Source organism: Sebastes fasciatus, unplaced genomic scaffold (assembly GCF_043250625.1).
Source record: "Sebastes fasciatus isolate fSebFas1 unplaced genomic scaffold, fSebFas1.pri Scaffold_69, whole genome shotgun sequence".
NCBI classification, from domain to species: domain Eukaryota; kingdom Metazoa; phylum Chordata; class Actinopteri; order Perciformes; family Sebastidae; genus Sebastes; species Sebastes fasciatus.
In genome coordinates, this window is record NW_027428257.1 from 12,501 (window position 1) to 23,360 (window position 10,860).

At 42.5% G+C, this 10,860-nt stretch overlaps 1 protein-coding gene across 2 annotated transcripts in view; it reads left to right on the forward strand.

Annotated features, from left to right (window-relative positions):
- gcm2 (glial cells missing transcription factor 2) overlaps positions 1-9,701 on the forward strand; it is a 22,196-nt gene extending 12,495 nt beyond the window's left edge. The window contains exons 2-9 of one of the 2 annotated variants that reach the window (XR_012593184.1): positions 2,632-2,695; positions 3,288-3,476; positions 3,554-3,666; positions 4,097-4,222; positions 4,340-4,596; positions 4,868-5,108; positions 8,495-8,873; positions 9,043-9,701. Coding sequence is in view for 1 of the 2 variants with exons in the window: in XM_074628619.1 (XP_074484720.1) it covers positions 2,632-2,695; positions 3,288-3,476; positions 3,554-3,666; positions 4,097-4,222; positions 4,340-4,596; positions 4,868-5,108; positions 8,495-8,787; positions 8,957-8,981 (1,308 nt within the window). In the remaining variant the exon portion in view is untranslated. Of the gene's footprint in view, positions 1-2,631; positions 2,696-3,287; positions 3,477-3,553; positions 3,667-4,096; positions 4,223-4,339; positions 4,597-4,867; positions 5,109-8,494; positions 8,874-8,956 lie in introns of both variants that reach the window. The other variant, XM_074628619.1, reaches the window with a different exon arrangement.
- Positions 9,702-10,860: the final 1,159 nt, after the last annotated feature.

A 10,860-nucleotide genomic window follows, 5' to 3' on the forward strand; every position in this document is an offset into this window, starting at 1 on the left:
CAATCAGTCAATCAATCAATCAATCAATCAATCAATCAATTAATTAATCAATCAATCAGTGAATGAATGAGGACACGACGCCGTCTGAACCTATAAAAACCTTTGAACTGTTAGAAAGCTGAAGAAGAGGAACAGAGGAGGGACCCTTTATCAGGACGGACAGACAGGAAGTATACGTCGTGGGTACGGAGGAACGACATCCTGAAAATACAACATACACAAGAATTAATACAAATAACGTGAACGGATATGAAGAGACGGATCCAGAGCAACACGACCTCCTCTCCACGGCAGATAGAAAGAGCCAGAGCAACACGACCTCCGCAACACGACCTCCTCTCCACGCCAGATAGATATAGCCAGAGCAACACGACCTCCGCAACACGACCTCCCCTCCATGCCAGATAGATATAGCCAGAGCAACACAACCTCCTCTCCACGCCAGATAGATATAGCCAGAGCAACACAACCTCCTCTCCACGCCAGATAGATATAGCCAGAGCAACACGACCTCCGCAACACGACCTCCCCTCCATGCCAGATAGATATAGCCAGAGCAACACAACCTCCTCTCCACGCCAGATAGATATAGCCAGAGCAACACAACCTCCTCTCCACGCCAGATAGATATAGCCAGAGCAACACAACCTCCTCTCCACGCCAGATAGATATAGCCAGAGCAACACGACCTCCTCTCCACGCCAGATAGATAGAACAAGAGCAACACAACCTCCTCTCCACGCCAGATAGATAGAGCCAGAGCAACACAACCTCCTCTCCACGCCAGATAGATAGAGCCAGAGCAACACGACCTCCTCTCCCCGCCAGATAGATAGAGCCAGAGCAACACAACCTCCTCTCCATGCCAGATAGATAGAGCCAGAGCAACACAACCTCCTCTCCACGCCAGATAGATAGAGCCAGAGCAACACGACCTCCTCTCCACGCCAGATAGATATAGCCAGAGCAACACGACCTCCGCAACACGACCTCCCCTCTACGCCAGATAGATAGAGCCAGAGCAACACGACCTCCTCTCCACGCCAGATAGATAGAACAAGAGCAACACAACTTCCTCTCCACGCCAGATAGATAGAGCCAGAGCAACACAACCTCCTCTCCACGCCAGATAGATAGAACTAGAGCAACACGACCTCCTCTCCTCCATGGAACCTAGACACAGGACCAGATTTCTGTGGGAGGAAACCTGAGCACCCGGAGAAAAGAATGTCGGAAGAAGATGGTTTTAAGTTTGGATTTAAACCGAATCTACAGAATCAGACCGTCTGATGTCTATAGGGAGGTTATTCCAGAGGAAGGGACAGACGGGAGGTTTTGAGTTTAGATTTAAAGACCTCCACAGAATCAGACTGATGGTTTCCTGATGGTTTCCTGAAGGTTAGCTGATGGTTTCCTGTAGGTTTCCTGAAGGTTACCTGAAGGTTAGCTGATGGTTTCCTGAAGGTTTCCTGAAGGTTACCTGAAGGTTACCTGATGGTTGTGTTGTGTGCAGCAGCTGACAGCTGACTCAGCAGCTCGTCTCTCTGTTGTTGCTCAAACAGTAAAAACTGGTTTTTATATTTTTGTTTTCAGTGAAACCAAAACAAGCCGAGTTTCTCAGGTCCAGCTGATCCACAGTCAGCTCTCTCACTGATCAATATCTCTGATTGATTTTACACCAACACACCTCTACAGTATATATAATATACTATAATATAATATAATATAATATAATATAATATACTATAATATAATATACTATAATATAATATAATATAATATACTATAATATAATATAATATAATATAATATAATATACTAGAATATAATATAATATAATATAATATAATGTAATATAATATAATATACTATAATATACTATAATATAATATAATATAATATAATATACTAGAATATAATATAATATAATATAATATACTATACTATAATATAATATAATATAATATAATATAATATAATATAATATACTATAATATAATATAATATAATATAATATAATATAATATAATATACTATAATATAATATAATATAATATGATATAATATTATATAATATAATATACTATACTATAATATAATATAATATAATATAATATAATATAATATAATATACTATAATATAATATAATATAATATAATATAATATAATATACTATAATATAATATAATATAATATAATATACTATAATATAATATAATATAATATGATATAATATTATATAATATAATATACTATACTATAATATAATATAATATAATATAATATAATATACTATACTATACTATAATATAATATAATATAATATGATATAATATTATATAATATAATATACTATAATATAATATAATATTATATAATATAATATTATATAATATAATATACTATAATATAATATAATATACTATAATATAATATAATATAATATACTATAATATAATATAATATAATATAATATAATATAATATACACTACAGCTTCATGTTCAGTCTAACAGACAGAAACACTAAAGTTCTCTGTTATTAATGCACCAACCAGGACGCTAACTACCTGTCTGTCTCTCTACCTGTCTGTCTGTCTGTCTGTCTGTCTGTCTGTCTGTCTGTCTGCAGGACACGAAGCAGTTCGACCCGTTCCAGGAGTGGACAGACGGTTACGTTCGGTTCATCTACAGCGGTGAGAAACATTAAACTCATAAAGTTACAGATTAAACCAGCGTCTTCATGATCAATGTTATTGATGATTGATATAAACATTTCAACAGATGGTGTTATGATTAGAGCCGTCAATCAATGACAACAGTTAATCACTAATTAATCACACATGTTTTATCTGTTCTAAATGAACCTTAAAGGGAGATCAGTCCAGTATTTAATCCTCTTATCAACATGGGAGTGGACAAATATGCTGCTTTATGTAAATGTATGTATATATTTATTATTGTAAATCAATGAACAACACAGATCAATGACAGATATTGATCCAGAAACCCTCACAGGTTCTGCATTTAGCATAAAACAATATGCTCCAATCATAACATGGCAAACTGCAGCCCAACAGGCAACAACAGCTGTCAGTGTGTCAGTGTGCTGACTTGACTATGACTTGCCCCAAACTGCATGTGATGATCATAAAGTGGGCATGTCTGTAAAGGGGAGACTCGTGGGTACCCATAGAACCCATTTACATTCACTGATCTGGAGGTCAGAGGTCAAGGGACCACTTTGAAGATGGACATGACAGTTTGTCCTCTCCGGTTTGCGGTTAGCTGAAGATAAGAACGCTCAGAGGCATCTCTCCGGCTGGGCGATGAGGAACACCAACAACCACAACTGTCAGATCCTGAAGAAGTCGTGTTTGGGCGTGGTGGTGTGTTCCCGAGGCTGCACGCTGCCCGACGGCTCCCGGCTGCAGCTCCGCCCCGCCATCTGCGACAAAGCCCGGCAGAAACAGCAAAGTAAGCCACACCAGAACCTGCTCAGGTACGCTGCACCTGCGTCCGCCTGTCACCTGACCGGACTCTTTGTGTTCCAGAGAAGCTGTGTCCGACCTGCAGCGCCACTCTGGAGCTGCTGCCGTGTCGCGGCCACAGCGGTTACCCCGTCACCAACTTCTGGAGAGTCGATGGGAAGGCCATCTTCTTCCAGGTCTTTACCCTCCACTGATTCACAGGCTAACATGCTAAACATGCTAACTGGGCTAAAGGATGTAGCTGATCCTGGACCATAAACCAGGACTTGGACAGCTGACTAGATCTGAACCAGGTTTGGTCTACGCAGGTCTAAACCGTAAAGTCCTGACAGTTTGAGCAGGTTTAAACTAGATTGTGACTAAACCAGATCCTGGATATCTAAGTAGGTCCAAACCAAGACTAGGCAGTCTAAAAACAGTCTAAACCAGATCTTGGGAGTCTAAACAGTTTTAGAATACGATTTTGACTGGTATAAACCAGATTCTGTCAGTGTAAACGGGTCTAAACCAGATCTAGAAAACATAACCAGACTAAAGAGGTTTTGACTGGATTAAACCAGATCCAAACAGTCTGTTATTATATGTTCTGTTGTTGTGGTCCTCCAGGCTAAAGGGGTCCATGATCATCCCAGACCAGAGTCCAAGTCTGAGACTGAAGCCAGAAGAAGTTCCGTGAAGAGACGAGTCAGCTCGCCGCCGTTCACACCGAAGAGACGACTCATCGAGACGCAGGTTGACAACAACAACAACAACAACAACAACAACAACAACAACAACAACAAGCTGTTGGTTGACGTTGTTTATTGTTTATTGTTTGCTGATTAGTTGATTTGTTGTTTCCTGTTTCAGGCTCTGGGTCCCGCCCTCCTCTCCTGCATGGACCCATCGGACAGAATCTCCTTCATCGAGCCGAACTTCCCGCAGCATTACCCAGCATTCCAGAGTCCCGAGCCCTACTACAACCCCCACAATGCACTAGGAGAGGCCCCGCCCACACTACAGAAACCAGCCAATCCCAGGCTCTACATGGGCCGGCCCGGCTACGAGTTCCAAGGATACCTGACCTCGCCTTCGTATCCCATGGCGTCTGACCTCTGTGACCCCAGGTCAGCCTCGCACATACTCTAGACCAGGTCTAAACCAGATCCGGCTTCTTTAAACTCGTTTAAACTGAATCTGGATAGTCAACGAAGGTTTAAATGAGATCCTGACAGTCTGTAAAGTGTAAACTAGATCCTGAGACCATGTGGCAGACCGAGCAGGTCTAGACCAGAAGCAGTGACAGTGTGAACAGGTCTAATCTAGACCATACCAGTTTAAGCAGGATCTGATCCAACCAGACCTTGACGGGTCTAAAGGTTCTGGTTTGTGTTTCAGGGTGGCTCCGGTCCTGGGTTCCTCCTCTTCCTCCACGTCTTCATCGGCTCCTCTCTCCTCCCCCTGCTCCTCCTTCGACCCCCAGACTAAGTCTCCTGCAGGCTGGAAGGAGCTGCTGAAGAACTCCGCCCCCTACGGTGACAACCACCACTACTACAGCGCAGAGTACCCCTGCCGTTACCCCAGCAACGCCCCGGTGTCCCCCGCCGCACTGCAGACCATCATCACCACGACAACCAAGGTGAGTAGAATTCATCAGGAAGTACAGCGTGGAGGTTACGTACTGGTCCTTTAAGGTCTGTTCATTATAGAAAGGATCTTATCTGGGTATGTGGGTATCTGGGTATCTGGGTATCTGGGTATCTGGGTATCTGGGTATCTGGGTATCTGGGTATCTTGGTATCTGGGTATCTGGTTATCTGGGTATCTGGGTATCTGGGTATCTTGGTATCTTGGTATCTTGGTATCTGGGTATCTGGGTATCTGAGTATCTGGGTATCTGGGTATCTGGGTATCTGGGTATCTTGGTATCTTGGTATCTGGGTATCTGGGTATCTGAGTATCTGGGTATCTGGGTATCTGGTTATCTGAGTATCTGGGTATCTGGGTATCTTGGTATCTTGGTATCTGGGTATCTGGGTATCTGAGTATCTGGGTATCTGGGTATCTGGGTATCTGGGTATCTTGGTATCTTGGTATCTTGGTATCTGGGTATCTGGGTATCTGAGTATCTGGGTATCTGGGTATCTGGGTATCTGGGTATTTGGGTATGTGGGTATCTGGGTATCTGAGTATCTGGGTATCTGGGTATCTGGGTATCTGGGTATCTGGGTATCTGGGTATCTTGGTATCTGGGTATCTTTGTATCTGGGTATCTTTGTATCTGGGTATCTTGGTATCTGGGTATATGGGTATCTGGGTATCTGGGTATCTGGGTATCTGGGTATCTGGGTATCTGGGTATCTTGGTATCTGGGTATCTGAGTATCTGGGTATCTTGGTATCTGGGTATCTTTGTATCTGGGTATCTTTGTATCTGGGTATCTTGGTATCTGGGTATGTGGGTATGTGGGTATGTGGGTATCTGGGTATCTTTGTATCTTGGTATCTGGGTATCTGGGTATCTTGGTATCTGGGTATGTGGGTATCTTGGTATCTGGGTATCTTGGTATCTTGGTATCTTGGTATCTTTGTATCTGGGTATCTGGGTATCTGTGTATCTGGGTATCTGGGTATCTTGGTATCTGGGTATCTGGGTATCTGGGTATCTTGGTATCTTGGTATCTGGGTATCTGGGTATCTGGGTATCTTGGTATCTGGGTATTTGAGTATCTGGGTATCTTGGTATCTGGGTATCTGGGTACGTGGGTATCTGGGTATCTGGGTATCTGTGTATCTGGGTATCTGGGTATCTTGGTATCTGGGTATCTGAGTATCTGGGTATCTTGGTATCTGGGTATCTTTGTATCTGGGTATCTTTGTATCTGGGTATCTTGGTATCTGGGTATGTGGGTATGTGGGTATCTGGGTATCTTTGTATCTTGGTATCTGGGTATCTGGGTATCTGGGTATCTTGGTATCTGGGTATGTGGGTATCTTGGTCACTGGGTATCTTGGTATCTTGGTATCTTGGTATCTTGGTATCTGGGTATCTGGGTATCTGGGTATCTTGGTATCTGGGTATCTGGGTATCTGGGTATCTGGGTATCTTGGTATCTGGGTATCTGAGTATCTGGGTATCTTGGTATCTGGGTATCTGGGTATCTGGGTATCTGGGTATGTGGGTATCTGGGTATCTGGGTATGTGGGTATCTGGGTATGTGGGTATCTGGGTATCTGGGTATCTGAGTATCTGGGTATCTGGGTATCTGGGTATCTGAGTATCTGGGTATCTGAGTATCTGGGTATCTTGGTATCTGGGTATCTGGGTATCTTGGTATCTGGGTATCTGAGTATCTGGGTATTTGGGTATCTGGGTATCTGGGTATCTTGGTATCTGGGTATCTGGGTATCTGGGTATCTGGGTATCTTGGTATCTTGGTATCTTGGTATCTTGGTATCTTTGTATCTGGGTATCTTGGTATCTTGGTATCTTTGTATCTGGGTATCTTGGTATCTGGGTATCTTGGTATCTTGGTATCTTTGTATCTTGGTATCTTGGTATCTTTGTATCTGGGTATCTTGGTATCTTGGTATCTTTGTATCTGGGTATCTTGGTATCTGGGTATCTTGGTATCTGGGTATGTGGGTATCTGGGTATCTGGGTATCTGGGTATCTGGGTATCTTGGTATCTGGGTATCTGGGTATCTTGGTATCTTGGTATCTTTGTATCTGGGTATCTGGGTATCTTGGTATCTGGGTATCGTGGTATCTGGGTATGTGGGTATCTGGGTATCTTGGTATCTTTGTATCTGGGTATCTGGGTATCTGGGTATCTTTGTATCTTGGTATCTGGGTATCTGGGTATCTTTGTATCTGGGTATCTTGGTATCTGGGTATCTGGGTATCTTTGTATCTGGGTATCTTGGTATCTGGGTATCTGGGTATCTTTGTATCTGGGTATCTGGGTATCTTGGTATCTGGGTATCTTTGTATCTGGGTATCTGGGTATCTGTGTATCTTGGTATCTTGGTATCTGGGTATCTTGGTATCTGGGTATCTTGGTATCTTTGTATCTGGATATCTTGGTATCTGGGTATGTGGGTATCTGGGTATCTTGGTATCTGGGTATCTTGGTATCTTGGTATCTTGGTATCTTTGTATCTGGGTATCTGGGTATCTGTGTATCTTGGTATCTTGGTATCTGGGTATCTTGGTATCTTGGTATCTTGTTATCTTTGTATCTGGGTATCTGGGTATCTGTGTATCTTGGTATCTTGGTATCTTGGTATCTTTGTATCTGGGTATCTTTGTATCTTGGTATCTTTGTATCTGAGTATCTGGGTATCTGGTTATCTAGGTATCTTGGTATCTGGGTATCTGGGTATCTGAGTATCTGTGTATCTTGGTATCTGGGTATCTGGTTATCTGGGTATCTTGGTATCTGGGTATCTTGGTATCTGGGTATCTGGTTATCTGGTTATCTGGGTATCTTGGTATCTGGGTATCTGGGTATCTGGGTATGTGGGTATCTGGGTATCTGGGTATCTGGTTATCTGGGTATCTTGGTATCTGGGTATCTTGGTATCTTTGTATCTGGGTATCTGGGTATCTGTGTATCTTGGTATCTGGGTATCTGGGTATCTGGGTATCTGGGTATCTTGGTATCTGGGTATCTTGGTATCTGGGTATGTGGGTATCTGGGTATCTTGGTATCTGGGTATCTTGGTATCTGGGTATCTGGTTATCTGGGTATCTTGGTATCTGGGTATCTTGGTATCTTTGTATCTGGGTATCCTGGTATCTGTGTATCTTGGTATCTGAGTATCTGGTTATCTGGGTATCTTGGTATCTGGGTATATTGGTATCTGGGTATCTGGGTATATGGGTATCTGGGTATCTGGGTATCTGGGTACATGTGTTTTGGTAGATTGGACAGCTGACAGGTGTAGCAACAGTATCTTAGAGGGGCGGGGCTTAAAGCTTACTGCTTCCTGTCACATTTATACCCGTCCCTTTCCTCCTCAGGTCTCCTATCAGCCCTGTCCGAAGCCTCCGGCGGCGCTCCCGTCCTACCAGACATGTCCTAAACTGCCCGCCGGCCTCCCGTCCTACCAGACCTGTGCTCCCCCGAAACCTCCAGGCCTCCCCGGCTGCTCCTCTCTGATGGACGACACCTCCTCCTCTTCGTACTCCACCGAGGTGAAGGTGATGGAGGAGTCGGGTGGCGTCATCAAGTCACTGTCGTTTCAGCCCGAACCGCTGCAGACCAAAACAGAGCGGGCCGACGGCTACGACTACCGCTACGCCTACCCAAGCACGTACCGCTACGACGACTACTGAGGCAGCCCTACCTCCACCGCCGTCACCATGACTACTGTTACCACCACTACGCCTACCCCAGCACGTACCGCTACGACGACTACTGAGGCAGCCCTACCTCCACCGCCGTTACCATGACTACTGTTACCACCACTACGCCTACCCCAGCACATACCGCTGCGACGACTACTGAGGCAGCCCTACCTCCACCGCCGTTACCATGACTACTGTTACCACCGCTACGCCTACCCCAGCACGTACCGCTGCGACGACTACTGAGGCAGCCCTACCTCCACCGCCGTTACCATGACTACTGTTACCACCACTACGCCTACCCCAACACATACCGCTGCGACGACTACTGAGGCAGCCCTACCTCCACCGCCGTTACCATGACTACTGTTACCACCGCTACTGCTACGCCAAAACACATCCCTACGTGCGTGAGGTGTGTCACTTCCTTCATGGTCCCCAGGATTGATGCACTTTTGTGTCACGTGATATCAAACTAAACCATTCCCAACTCTGTCTGCCGATGAAGGCCATGAGATGTGGCTGAAAGCTCCAACAACACAGCGAGGGGACTTTGTTTTGTGAATTAATGTCAAACTGTTGTTTCTAAAGTGAAAGGATGAACCCTCAACTCAGGATCCAGTTTCTTTGACATCATGTTAAAGAGCCCACTAGTTTTATATCTCAACATAATTTAGTAAGAAGACTCTTAATTTCTGATCTGATTGATTAAAATATGAAATATTGGATCTATTATTGACGTCATTCAGTGGATTCAGATGGTCCGGTGCAGCTGTGGGATTCATCATCGTGCATGTTTTCTGTGTTTGGGGTTATTTATTGAATGAATCAGAATGTTTCTGATGACTGAAGATGTTCATTAAACAAACTGATGTTCAAACTCTCGTTGTCTCTTTTCCTCAACGTCAACCTTCCATAAAGATAAAGATGCTGTAACATCCCTTCAAACCACCATTAAATGACCATTTAAACCACCATTAAATGACATTAAATGACCCTTTAAATGACATTAAACCACCATTAAATGACCCTTTAAACCACCATTAAACGACATTAAATGACCCTTTAAATGACATTAAACCACCATTAAATGACCCTTTAAACCACGATTAAACGACATTAAATGACCCTTTAAATGACATTAAACCACCATTAAATGACCCTTTAAACCACCATTAAATGACCCTTTAAACCACCATTAAATGACCCTTTAAACCACCATTAAATGACCCTTTAAACAACCATTAAATGACCATTTAAACCACCATTAAATGACCCTTTAAACCACCATTAAATGACCATTTAAACCACCATTAAATGACCCTTTAAACCACCATTAAATGACCCTTTAAACCACCATTAAACGACATTAAATCACCCTTTAAATGACATTAAACCACCATTAAATGACCCTTTAAACCACCATTAAATGACCCTTTAAACAACCATTAAATGACCATTTAAACAAACCATTAAATGACCCTTTAAACCACCATTAAACGACATTAAATGACCCTTTAAATGACATTAAACCACCATTAAATGACCCTTTAAACCACCATTAAACGACATTAAATCACCCTTTAAATGACATTAAACCACCATTAAATGACCCTTTAAACCACCATTAAATGACCCTTTAAACCACCATTAAACGACATTAAATGACCCTTTAAATGACATTAAACGACATTAAATGACCCTTTAAATGACATTAAACGACATTAAATGACCCTTTAAATGACATTAAACGACATTAAATGACCCTTTAAATGACATTAAACGACATTAAATGACCCTTTAAATGACATTAAATGACATTAAATGACCCTTTAAATGACATTAAACGACATTAAATGACCCTTTAAATGACATTAAACCACCATTAAATGACCATTTAAACCACCATTAAATGACATTAAATGACCCTTTAAATGACATTAAACCACCATTAAATGACCCTTTAAACCACCATTAAACGACATTAAATCACCCTTTAAATGACATTAAACCACCATTAAATGACCCTTTAAACCACC